Source organism: Aethalodelphis obliquidens, unplaced genomic scaffold (assembly GCF_003676395.1).
Source record: "Aethalodelphis obliquidens isolate GAN/ISIS:26980383/991018 unplaced genomic scaffold, ASM367639v1 scaffold12, whole genome shotgun sequence".
In the NCBI taxonomy this organism is placed as follows: Eukaryota; Metazoa; Chordata; class Mammalia; order Artiodactyla; family Delphinidae; genus Aethalodelphis; species Aethalodelphis obliquidens.
Window position 1 is genome coordinate 2,638,110 of NW_020837956.1, and position 13,066 is coordinate 2,651,175.

A 13,066-nucleotide genomic window follows, 5' to 3' on the forward strand; every position below is an offset into this window, starting at 1 on the left:
AGTGATATTGGCCTGTAGTTTTCTTTCTTTGTGACATCTTTATCTGGTTTTGGTATCAGGGTGATGGTGGCCTCATAGAATGAGTTTGTGAGTGTTCCTCCCTCTGCTATATTTTGGAAGAGTTTGAGGAGAATAGGTGTTAGCTCTTCTCCAAATGTTTGATAGAATTTTCCTCTGAAGCCATCTGGTCTTGGGCTTTTGTTTGTTGTAAGATTTTTAATCACAGTTTCAATTTCAGTTCTTGTGATTGGTCTGTTTATATTTTCTGTTTCTTCCTGGTTCAGTCTCAGAAGGTTGTGGAAATCAGAATCTTTTTTTTTTTTTTTTCCCCCAACATCATGTTAGTGAGAATCAAGGGCATTGTTGAATGTAGTTGTAGTTAATTCATCTTCATTGCTATAGAGTATTCCATTGTATAAATATACCATTGTTTATCCATTCTACCACTGATAGATATTTGGGTTGTTTTCTATTTTGGACTATTAAAAATAATACTGCTATGAAAAAAAAAAGAAAACTAAAATGTGCTGGGCACTTACCATATGCCAGGAATTAGTCTGAGGTGTTACTGTGTATGTTTCATTTAATCCTGACAGTGTTAATATCCCCAAGGATATGAAACCCAAGGGTTAGAATAAATAGCACAATAGTCAATGTCATGTAACTAGAAAATGATACAGTTGGAATTTGAACCCTGGTCTGTCTGAGTCCAGAGCTTACATTCTTAATTACTTAGCTATTCTGCTGCAGTAAGTACATCATGTTCTTTGTTCAGAATGATGCATGTTAAATGAAGTAGATTTTGACACTTTAGTCATCTGATCTACTACATTTTATCGTGGGAGTATTCTCATATTGCTAAGGTCACCAAAATAGAGTATATTGTAATTTTCTATCTCGATGGAAGGAGGGCTTTAAGAACATAGATTTTTAGAGTTTGATGCAAAATGATTTTTTTTTTTAAAGCCAAGATGCTTACAGAGGTAGGTTAAGAGAGCTGTGTTGGGAGCTGGACATCTAATTCTCTCGCTTATTACAGAATTGTGCTGATGCGTACAATACAATGCTCTGTTGTGCATACAACGAAAAAAGAAGAGAGATTGATTTTCAGATATATCTGAAGAAAAAGGACACTAGGAATAATTGCATTGTTTGGCACATGGTGTTATGCTTGTTTTTGCTTGGTTTTGGCAAAACCTGAAGAATAAAGTCATTGTAAGGCAGACAGAGTAGGTACTGGCATGCTAGTTGCCAAGTCTTAACACTTATTGGAAAGGTTGAAATAGAGGTGAAATCAAATCTCGAGTAACAGTATTTGTATTGTGGCATTTATCTTACTGAAAATATAAACCTCTAAATTATTATCCTCAGCAACAGGAAACTTGCATAGTTCCACAAGTTTGGGCAGTGTACCCTAAACTAAATGTTAATCAACATATATTAAATGTTCTGTCATTTCACATTTACATGTTATTTTTTTTTTAATTTTTTTAAAAGCATTGTGAGGTGAAAGGACGGTATATGATCATGAGGTGCAAATGTCACTTTATGGTTATGAGACATTCGAATATGATAACAGTTGGCCTTGATAAATTCAGACTGACATACCCAATTAACTTTTTCTTGACTGTCTTGTTATGATAACAGAGACATTTATGTAATAAAAAAAAAATACAGGAGTTGAATCTGGATACTGGATTTCCTATCAGCTCTTCCAAGTTTGCAACTTTAGTTAACACGTTAATCCTTCTGACTAAATTTCCTGAAATGTGATGTGGGAGTAATGCTTGCCCTACTTTCCATACAGAAGGAAATGTTAAAAATTATCATGTAATGTATGATATTGTTGCCTTACAACAACTACCTTACTCTGGTGATTCTGGAAAACATCTGAGTTCTTAGATTTGTTTTATATTGTTAAGTAGCATCTCTACTTGAATATTTTTCTTAATTGACATGAAATATATAGTCATTAGAGGACAAAGTTAATTAAAAGGAGAAAGATAAAATCAATCAAATACTAACACTCAGAGGTCACCACCACAACCTCCTTTTAAAGAAATCTTTACTTTTATATGTTCTTGTCCTATTTTTTATCAATGTAGGCTTTTCTGAAACATTCTATACTTAATTATTTGCAAAACTTACCAAGAGGAAGATTTACCAAATAGTGCTTGCTTGTTAATATTGTGGTGAACAAGCTTCTGATATTGTAGAACATAAATGGTTGTAGAAGGCTCTGGCATTTCTGATACACAAATATGTATATTCTGAATTTTGTTTGCTTGCACACTGATTAGTACCTTTCAAATATAACTTACCTATTCTCTCATGAGAGAGAGAAACTGCTCTCATGCATTAGTATTCAAGAAAATGACTAACCTGTCTACCACTGCATTTTTCACAAGATTCTGTTTTATCACTTTTATATCAATATTATCTTGACATGTTTCTTGGGTCAGGTCTACAAACCAAGGCCTATTTAACCAGTCAGGCACATTAAGCATATTGCAGAGTTCTTTGGAGTTTCTCAAGGGCCTATGGAAATGTCTCAGACAGAATAAAAAAAATTATTGGCCCCAAAATATAGAAAGAGAGAAAAAATTATATCATCAGCTATTTAACTAAATGTACATGAATGTGACATTGCCAACATCGTTTACTTGGTAAATTTGGTTCATAGAAATTTAATGTGTACATATCTTGAAAACATACTGCTGTACACTCAACTTTTACTTATAACCCTTACTCTTGGTAGAAGCTATATTTCTGTACACACAAGATGCTTTGTGGCCTAAATTTTAATATTTAGTTTTATTGCTTTCCTTACCGTGTTGGCACATAGTAGGTACACAATAAATATGTATTGGCATCCTTTGTTATTGGAAGGCTACACTCCTATGAATTGTACCTTAAGGTCTGTTCCTGAGATAACTAAATATTTCTCTGGTCCCCTTTTATGGAGGAAGATTCATTCTCCTTTATATATATCTTTGCATGTCTCTTCCAAATATTCTTACTCAAAGAATTAATCTTATTGCATTAAATGAGGTAGATGCCAGTGGTGCAATGAAATAGGACTTTAACACATTGGATGCTTAGGAAATTTGTTTGAAACAAAACTCTTTTTAGAGCAAGATAGATAATTTACTGACATCACCATCATAAAGTAAAATTTGAACATTTACCAAATGAGGCTATGATGTTATTCTTATTGCTGTAAGACTAGCATTTGCTTTGGGAAAAAAATGGGTCTTTTTATGGAGCTGGATAGTTTGACAACTAGTAGATGTTGCCTGTTAAATAAGACCTGACTTCTATAGATGGGATCTATTATCTGTATTTTCTTGACATGACTGTTGGGTCTTATGGCTGTTCATCCATTAGTTATGGTCTGTCATATGTGAATGGGCCCTGTCCCCATAAAAGTTGATTCATAGCATACTTCTTGCACTTTCCTTCCCTGTGCTGTATGACCCTGTCACATCTACATGCAGCTCTTGTTTCAAAAACAAGTTGATATATGTTTCTGCTCCTTTTGAAGCATCCAAAGTCAATGTTTCCTACTAAACATTTTTTTTTTGGGGGGGGGGTACACGGGCCTCTCACTGTTGTGGCCTCTCCCGTTGTGGAGCCTAGGCTCCAGACGCGCAGGCTCAGCGGCCATGGCTCACGGGCCCAGCCACTCCGTGGCATGTGGGATCTTCCCAGACCGGGGCACGAACCTGTGTCCCCTGCATCGGCAGGCGGACTCTCAACCACTGTGCCACCACGGAAGCCCTAAACTATTTTTTTAAACTGGAAGAAAGAAATAAAACCCCATTACATTGCATGCTTGTCCAACTCAGTGGAAAAAGCAGTAATCTCCTGTTTGTTCTGAAACACCTGCTGGTTGATTTAATGAGTGTATTAAAAATGGAGCTGCCTTGATATTCCTTTTTTAAAAAAACTCTGTTCTCTTTCTTGAGCATGTTTGATTAAAATCTTCTATTTGCTTATTTGCTTCGCCATAGGTTTTTGTTTTTGTTCTTGTTATTTTATTTTATTTATTTATGACTCCCATGGTGTAAATTTAATACTTTACTGATATGTCAGCATAACAAACATAGGAAAGTGTGCCCTTGATGTATTTGGACTAATTGGTTTTGGTTTTTGTTTTCCAGCTGGGACAACGTATATCTTTAGCAAAGGTGGTGGACAAATCACGTATAAGTGGCCTCCTAATGACCGGCCAAGTACACGAGCAGACAGACTGGCCATAGGGTTTAGCACTGTTCAGAAAGAAGCTGTATTGGTGCGAGTGGACAGTTCTTCTGGCCTGGGAGACTACCTAGAGCTGCATATAGTAAGTACTTCTAAAATAAGATTCAGCTTTTAGCTTTAACTGTTAGCTTTTTGTAAATAATGTATAATTCTGCTTTTTGAATGTTTCCCCCAGCAAAAAATATACAGAAAATATAAATATACTCTAGTGGTAATAAGACCTTATAGCTATTACTGTTGTTAAAAATGTTCTTGACAATAGATTTGTTTTCTTTTTAAGTGTGAATTCTCTGTTCACAAACAATTATTCTTGGTGTGTTTTTAGTGACTTTAGGCAGTCTTGCCAAATTAATAAAAAACATTGTGGTCCAGTAGATACTATTCCATCTGGCTGGAAGCAGTAGGTTGTAGTAGCAGATCTGACAGCAGATCTGGATCCAGTGTCCTTATTTCTTTTCTCACCTGAGAAAAGAATTGTCTAAAGTCACATGCAATGGACAGGAGAAAAGGAATCTTTAAAGGTATTTGGGGATATGAAAGAAAGAGACAAAAATATTACTTCTATGCCATCTTATACTCATTTTGATACATACACGTCAAGAAAATACAATGGACTCTTGCCATTTATATCCTGGGACCATGCCTTTTTCTCTAAGTTCTAGGCCTCCCATAAGAATTTAGTTAGCTTTTAGTGAATGTTAAATAATAATTCATGAATGAAAAGCTTTCTTTACCTTTTAAAGTTGTCGTAACTGACTATAGCTTGGGGACTCTTCCTTATATCTCTGCTTTCAAAGAGTTACTAATTTGTGTGGTTGCAATTCTTTAACTTCTTATTTACTCACAATATTTGCAAAGAATCATACAGTCTTTCATTGTCAAGAGATATTAATATTTTATTGATATATCAAAATAACAACCATAGGAAAGTGTCATATATTCAAAAAACTCTAAAGGGTTCTTATCATCATAGTTCTTGGTCTAAACTCTATCTTCTGGAAGGTCCAGAAGCATATCAACCTCTTCATCTGCCTTTCTATTCTTGAGGTATAGTTTATCTCTTCTGCCTTATGTGATCGTATAAGTTTGTTTTGTTTTGCTTTTGTTTATCCTTGCAAGTTCTCCCTTTACCTGCACCCGTGCCTCAGAAGATCTTTGATTAGGTCAACATGTTCTTCCCTGTTAGAAACTGGCCTTCAGGCTGTCATTGTAAAATGATTAGGAAAACCACCAAACACCAAAATATATTATCACAAACTTGCAGGGTCTTAATTCTCAAAGTTTTATTCATTTATTTTCTTACTCTTAGTTTTCTGTTAGGTTTCTAGAATTTCCAATAAACTCAGTAAGGTTACAACTGACCACAAGAGCTGAATTCATTGCTAATCTTGGAAAACAAAAACAAAAACAAAACATATGGTCACCTTATCTTTGATAAAGGAGGCAGGAATGTACAGTGGAGAAAGGACAGCCTCTTCAATAAGTGGTGCTGGGAAAACTGGACAGGTACATGTAAAAGTATGAGATTAGATCACTCCCTAACACCATACACAAAAATATGCTCAAAATGGATTAAAGACCAAAATGTAAGGCCAGAAACTATCAAACTCTTAGAGGAAAACATAGGCAGGACACTCTATGACATAAATCACAGCAAGATCCTTTCTGACCCACCTCCTAGAGAAATGGAAATAAAAACAAAAATAAACAAATGGGACCTAATGAAACTTCAAAACTTTTGCACAGCAAAGGAAACCGTAAAGAAGACCAAAAGACAACCCTCAGAATGGGAGAAAATATTTGCAAATGAAGCAACTGACAAAGGATTAATCTCCAAAATTTATAAGCAGCTTATGCAGCTGAATAACAAAAAAAACAAACAACCCAATCCAAAAATGGGCAGAAGACCTAAATAGACATTTCTCCAAAGAAGATATACAGATTGCCAACAAACACATGAAAGAATGCTCAGCATCATTAATCATTAGAGAAATGCAAATCAGAACTACAATGAGATATCATCTCACGACAGTCAGAATGGCCATCATCAAAAAACCTAGAAATAATAAATGCTGGAGAGGGTGTGGAGAAAAGGGAACCCTGTTGCACTGTTGGTGGGAATGTAAATTGATACAGCCACTATGGAGAACAGTATGGAGGTTCCTTAAAAAACTAAAAATAGAACTACCATATGACCCAGCAATCCCACTACTGGGCATATACCCTGAGAAAACCATAATTCAAAAAGAGTCATGTATCAAAATGTTCATTGCAGCTCTATTTACAATAGCCCAGAGATGGAAACAACCTAAGTGTCCATCATCGGATGAATGGATAAAGAAGATGTGGCACATATATACAATGGAATATTACTCAGCCATAAAAAGAAACAAAATTGAGATATTTGTAATGAGGTGGATAGACCTAGAGTCTGTCATACAGAGTGAAGTAAGTCAGAAGGAGAAAGGCAAATACTGTATGCTAACACATATATATGGAATTTAAGAAAAAAAAATATCATGAAAAACCTAGGGGTAAGACAGGAATAAAGACACAGACCTACTAGAGAATGGACTTGAGGATATGGGGAGGGGGAAGGGTAAGCTGTGACAAAGCGAGAGAGAGGCATGGACATATATACACTACCAAACGTAAGGTAGATAGCTAGTGGGAAGCAGCCACATAGCACAGGGAGATCAGCTCGGTGCTTTGTGACCACATGGAGGGGTGGGATAGGGAGGGTGGGAGGGAGGGAGACTCAAGAAGGAAGAGATATGAGAACATATGTATATGTATAACTGATTCACTTTGTTATGGGGCGGAAACTAACACACCATTGTAAAGCAATTATATTCCAATAATAATAAAAAAAAAAAAACCCAAAACACCTCAGCACAACCATTACTGAACCATCATAAATTTTCAATTCAAAATGCAGTTTTAAAAATGGGAAACATTGAAAAGTAATTTTAGCTGCCTTTTGGCAAATATCGAACCATCAGAATTGAAGGCATCTGGATTTTTATGGCATCATAAATAAGTGATCAGCTGAGATAACTAATGCAGTAAGGAATGTTGCTGTTTAGAGTAATCTCAACTTTCCAAATGTATTTGCTCCATTCTGATTTAAGAGCCTTGGTACTTCAAAAAATAAATAAATAAGAAAACAAGAGCTTTTCCTCCTGAAAGACATTACTTATTGATCCATAACCAATTACACATTTACTCTGAGAAAAGGTTCTATAATGATCACTTGCAAATCATAAGGGGCCATGTTATTGAATTACTCAAACCACTGTTTGTTTTATGGTCAGTGTTTTAGTCTACAGGAATGGGTATTTCCTTCCAATTCTGATCAACTGTGCCTTAGAGTCCTTGTATGTTTAAAGGAACTCGTACCAAAAAACCCAGCCCACTACCTTCCAAAGCTTCTTTACTGGCCAGAGATTTCCGATAGATGTCTTGTGAGGCCCTCCTTCTTTCTGATTCTCCTCTCTTGGTCTTGGCTGGCCATTCACTTTGGATTCAGTTTTTGTTTCTAACACCCTTCCTCTTGGATTGGCTGACTTCAAACTCTTTCTTAATCCTAGCCTGTTCCCTTGACTAGGAAATTGAAGATGGGTGTTGGTTCCCTGGGCTTACCAAACACCATTTGTAGTCAGCCCTACTAACTCCTATATCAACTACTAGGACCCAAATCTGGCCAACTAAAACTTTCCATTTCCCCCCTTTTTCTTTCATTGCCCACAAGCAGTGATCAGCCATTACTGACTCAGCAAGTTGCTTACATGAAGGTAAGCCACTTTTTTCCATGTTTCCATATTGCAAACAAAAGTAAGCCAGTGGTTTTCTTTTTACTTCTAAAGTTGACCTTTAACTCTTTCCCATAATATTGGGTACATGGAAGAGGAAGAGGAGGAGGAGTTAGATATTAAAAAAGGGAAGAGAGAGAGCTTGAGAAAGAGAGAGAGAGAGGGAGAGAGAAAGGGATGGAGGGAGGGAATAAGGAAGTAAAGGGATGGAAAATGAAGTGGGTGGGGACCCAAGCTGATACCGTGGCTGAAGTGGCAGAAGTATTCTTAATAATGATTCTTAGATTTGGGACTGTTCAAAGGCTATTTTATCAAATGGTTTACATACCTTTGAGTATATCCTGATTTTCCCCAAATCATTTCTTCTGCTTCTTTCAGAATTGGAAATATAAGAGGAAAACAACAATTGTAGAAAGATTAGTACTACTGTCTGATTTTAGTTTTTAAATATAACTGACTTAAAAATTAACCTGATGATATCAGAGATATGTTTAGTCTGTAAAAGTCAGAAATTTTGGTTATCTATTAAACTTCCAAGAAAATTTCTATAAACCATCAAGGTCAGCCAAGTATAAACTATGCTCTGATCTTATTTAAAAGCTATATTTATATCCTCAATTAATGGAATTAACCAATAAGCTGGAAAGTCAGTTGCACACATTAAAAGGTGCTCCAGTCTTGCTGAATTGTGTAATGCCACTTTAGTTTGATAACTTTTAAAATCTGATTGGCATATAATTTCAGTGAGGATGTGAATATTTGACATTACTATCCTATTTTTTCAAATGATCATGTTTGATTTTACTTAAAAATATAATCGTATTTAAATTTTGATTAACTATACTCTTAAAAATATAATAACTTGGAATAAAATGATTTTTTACTTAAGTGGCCTAGTCTTTACAGATGGATTTTTTGCCATGTTAGTATTAATGCTACCACTATTAACCTCAAAGCCATATGATATTGCTGTTGAAATGTACAGGGTTTTAGAAGGGGCTGAAGGGAAGATTAAGACATGAAGTGAAGGGTAATTAATTAGCACAGTGCCTAGAATACAAGTGCTCAGAAATGTTTTCTGAAATAATAAAAGAATTCATGAATTATATATTGAAAATATTGTGGCTTGGGTTGAGTATAGACTCTCAGATTTTCAGTAGTCAAAGTGAAGTCATAAGTGCAGTTTAGTTTCTACATAACTGTGAAGAAAGTCATCCAACTTCTTGTTTACGATATAGAAAAAGTGCAGCACTCTATACGTACTGGCTGTATTATTGAAAAGTTACGTATTTTTATTGATGTTGTTTTCTGAATCCTTAGCTAAGAATTGATTATGGTAGTTGGTTGTTTAAAGAAAGTCTATGGTGAGAACTTTTGCTGGATGAGTGATTATCTCTCCTTAGTAATTGCTTCATTTATTGTAACTCACTTTTATCTTGAATTGTTCTCTAGTCATTTCAGACCTGTCCATTTTTTCAAATAGTGGTAAACTTTCTGATGGCATAGAACAAAATTTATAATAATGATGACTAATGAGAAAAATAATATAATGTAGAAATGTGGCTTTTCATCATTTATGTCAGTACATGCTAGGAGCCTGTCCAGAAATATTTTCTGAGCAACTAATATGGCCCAAGCCTATGTTCAAGTTTCTGTGGATACAAAAATAAATGAGCTCACCACTTAGTACTTATCTCAATAAATATTAGTTAGATAAATGAATGAAAAAGCCAGCTGGGACCCTGGTTACCAGGTAGCTTAGATTATTTATAGTAAACATACTTTGTCCCAACTTGACTAGTTTTTCTTGGTTATTTCTCCGTTTCTTCCCTTTGCAGTTTTAACTTTCTTATCTGCATAGTATTTGTAAGAATGTGGTTGATAGGTTTTTATGATAGAGGTTTTCAAGATAGAGAATTTAAAAAGGGCTTCCCTGGTGGCACAAGTGGTTAAGAATCCGCCTGCCAATGCAGGGGACATGGGTTCAAGCCATGGTCCTGGAAGATCCCACATGCCGCGGAGCAACTAAGCCCGTGCACAATAGCTACTGAGCCTGTGCTCTAGAGCCCATGAGCCACAACTACTGAAGCCCGCGCACCTAGAGCCCATGCTCCACAACAAGAAAGGCCACTGCGGTGAGAAGCCCGTGCCCCACAACGAAGAGTAGCACCCACTCGCCTCAACTAGAGAAAGCCCGCGTGCAGCAACGAAGACCCAACGCCACCAAAAAAAAAAAAAAAAAAAAGGAATATAAAAAAGAGGCTTGTGAACTGTAAAGTGTTCTATTATACACATTTAAATTAGTAACGATTATTTAATCAATATTGAATAAAATAATCTCTTAGAGGCAATAAGCAAAAAAATTAAATTCAAGTTTTCCATAATTTATGAGATACATCTAGAAATTTTACCAGTGTCGTCACTCTAGAGGAAACATCATCTCTCATAAATCAGTCTGGTAACGTTAATTGGAGATTACTTAACTCTTCTGACTTAGAAGAAAGCACTGCAAATGTGTGCTCACTCACTGCCATGAATATTAACGTGTGCATTGGTTCTGACCAGAGGAAATGTGTGGAGCATGGAGGAGAGGATGAGTGGAGAGCGTTTTTGAAATTCTTTCATCTTCAGAGCATGAAAGAGCATTGCAAATTCGATTAGTGAATTGTTGTATATATTTGCCCTAAGTGTTTCTTCTTTGTAATTTCCTGGGCCGGAAGCCTTATTTTTGAAACCAAACTCTTAATTGATTTTGATTTAGAAATACACCTTTTGATCAGCGATTTTAGTGTAGACTAGAAGCATAGTGTATTTATAGTAAATATTACATGTCTTAAAATAGCTTATCGGTATTTTTGACATGTCAAATCTTTCTCATCATCTTATCTTATGCTTTATGAAGATTAAGTTTAAAAATCTTTTAAAAGTCAATACTTATATATTGGTGCATGTCTATATCAACAAGATAAAACCCAATTATTCCCTCACAAGTTTTTCTAGAATTTCAACTGCTTCATCTGAAACATTCACCTATTCACAGATTCGCCTATTTTAAGAATTTCACTTTGCCATGTAATATTTAAATTAAAGCCTGTAAATCATACACAGTAGATATTTTATTTGGTTTTGTTTTCCTGGTTCTTATGTGAGTTAGAGAACATCTGGCCTATTTGACTAGAATTTTAAAAGAAAGACTAAAATAATGTCTTTTTACCATGTGTCGTAAAGTTTTTGCTCAAGCTTCTAAGGTATGAAAGATGAATGTTATCTTTGAAGAAAATGGGAGAAATGATGGTCATATTTCAGTATGCTTAAGTGCTGTCCAGATATCTTGAAACAGTCCTATTTTGGGATGGATGGGGTCAAGTGAATTAAAATAAATTCCTCCCTTCATCCTTTCCCCTTAGAAGTTAATTCAGTATCTCATTTTCTAATGAAAATTAGTATCTCATTTTCTAAGCTGGTTGTCACCTTTGAGCATAAGTAAGTCTCTCTGAATTTGGTTTTAGATTTCTAGGATTATTTCCTCCTCTGAAATTCTACTGCTGTGAAATTTAATAAAGAGAACCAAACAGCTGTTTCTACCTGCACCTCCTTATTTCATGTACTTATGACTTAGATGCTTAAACAGCTGCCACACCTTCTCAGTTATCTTCCTGTCTCTATTCTGAAAGCTTTCCAATCCATTTTATGTACTTATGTCAGGTTAGTTTGCTAAAATGCTTCTTTGATTATTCCTCTATTATTCCTCTTTTAAAACACACTGATAGTACCAAATAGTCTAACCTCAGTAGTGTGTGTTTGCTTTAGACTATGTTTTGTCAATTTTGTTTAGCTAATCCATTAAAGAGGACTGAGAAATTTTATTTCAATTCTGAATGTTAATGGTCAGATACAAAATATTGCCTTCTCATTTGTGAAATTATATTGTGTTAACAGATAATATAGATAATAACAGATAATATAGAGAATAACAGACAATATAGATAATAACAGATAATATAGAAGTAATAACAATAAAACCAAAAAAAATTAAAAAAGAAAAAAACCACACTGACGCTTCCCAAGTACGTACAGGTAAAGGCACATTCTGTGACTAACAGTTAATGTCCTGAACATTCTAATCTTAATTTCCCTTTTCAGTCCATATTTCCACAATTCTATTCTTATCTTTCCATGCCAGTGCAATTTATTAGTCCACTTTTTTTAAAAAGTGAACTTCTTATTGTCATTTCTCTGTTTCTGAATCTGTGCAGAAGGTTTCTTATTCTCTCTCACTCTCTAGATTCTGCTCAGTCATCATCTTCTCTATTCAAATGTTGGGTGTTTTCAGGGTTGGGCCTGGGATCTTGTAGCGCTCTGAGCTAGCAGAAAGAAGTCTAGAGCTCAGGAATCTCTTTGGAAAAGCTGCTAAAACAATGGCCAGGGCATTATCTAGGTAGAGAACATCTTGGACATAGATTCTCCTCCAATCTGTGATCACTGCTCTTCTTGACCTACCATTTTGTGTTGGAACCCAAGCTATATTAACAGAATGATTTCAAATCCATTCTAAGTTAGCCAGTGATGAGTTGCCCTTTTCTTATGACAAGATGCCAAAACAAGAAAATTGGTGAATCCTTTCTGGCTACTGAGCACACCTCCATTTCTTCTGTAGCTACTATTTTTCAAAAACATACCTTCAAGAAACATTCCTTTGGCCCATTCAACACATCATTATTGATCACCTATAATGCAGTTTGTAATGTATTAGCTACCTATTGCTGTGTAACAAATTTCCCCACAATTTAGCAACTTAAAACAGCCAACATTTATTATCTTATATAGGCTCAGAATCCAGGAGCAGCTGAGCTAGGGTATTAAGAGATTCCCAGGAGCAGACATGGTTAAGATCTCTCACGCTCAGAATATATCTGATATCTGATACGTTCCTTCTTATGATCAAGACGTCTACATGTCTTAGGAAGAAATGATGAGCAGCAATGAAAGCA

The 13,066-nt window shown here is 35.4% G+C and overlaps 1 protein-coding gene across 4 annotated transcripts in view; it reads left to right on the forward strand.

Annotated features, from left to right (window-relative positions):
• LOC113623723 (neurexin-1-beta) overlaps positions 1 to 13,066 on the forward strand; it is a 706,008-nt gene that overhangs the window by 372,640 nt on the left and 320,302 nt on the right. For 3 of the 4 annotated variants that reach the window (XM_027113158.1, XM_027113154.1, XM_027113155.1), the window contains one exon: positions 4,164 to 4,345. In XM_027113158.1, the coding sequence (XP_026968959.1) occupies positions 4,164 to 4,345 (182 nt within the window). Of the gene's footprint in view, positions 1 to 4,117; positions 4,346 to 13,066 lie in introns of those variants that run through there. The other variant, XM_027113156.1, reaches the window with a different exon arrangement.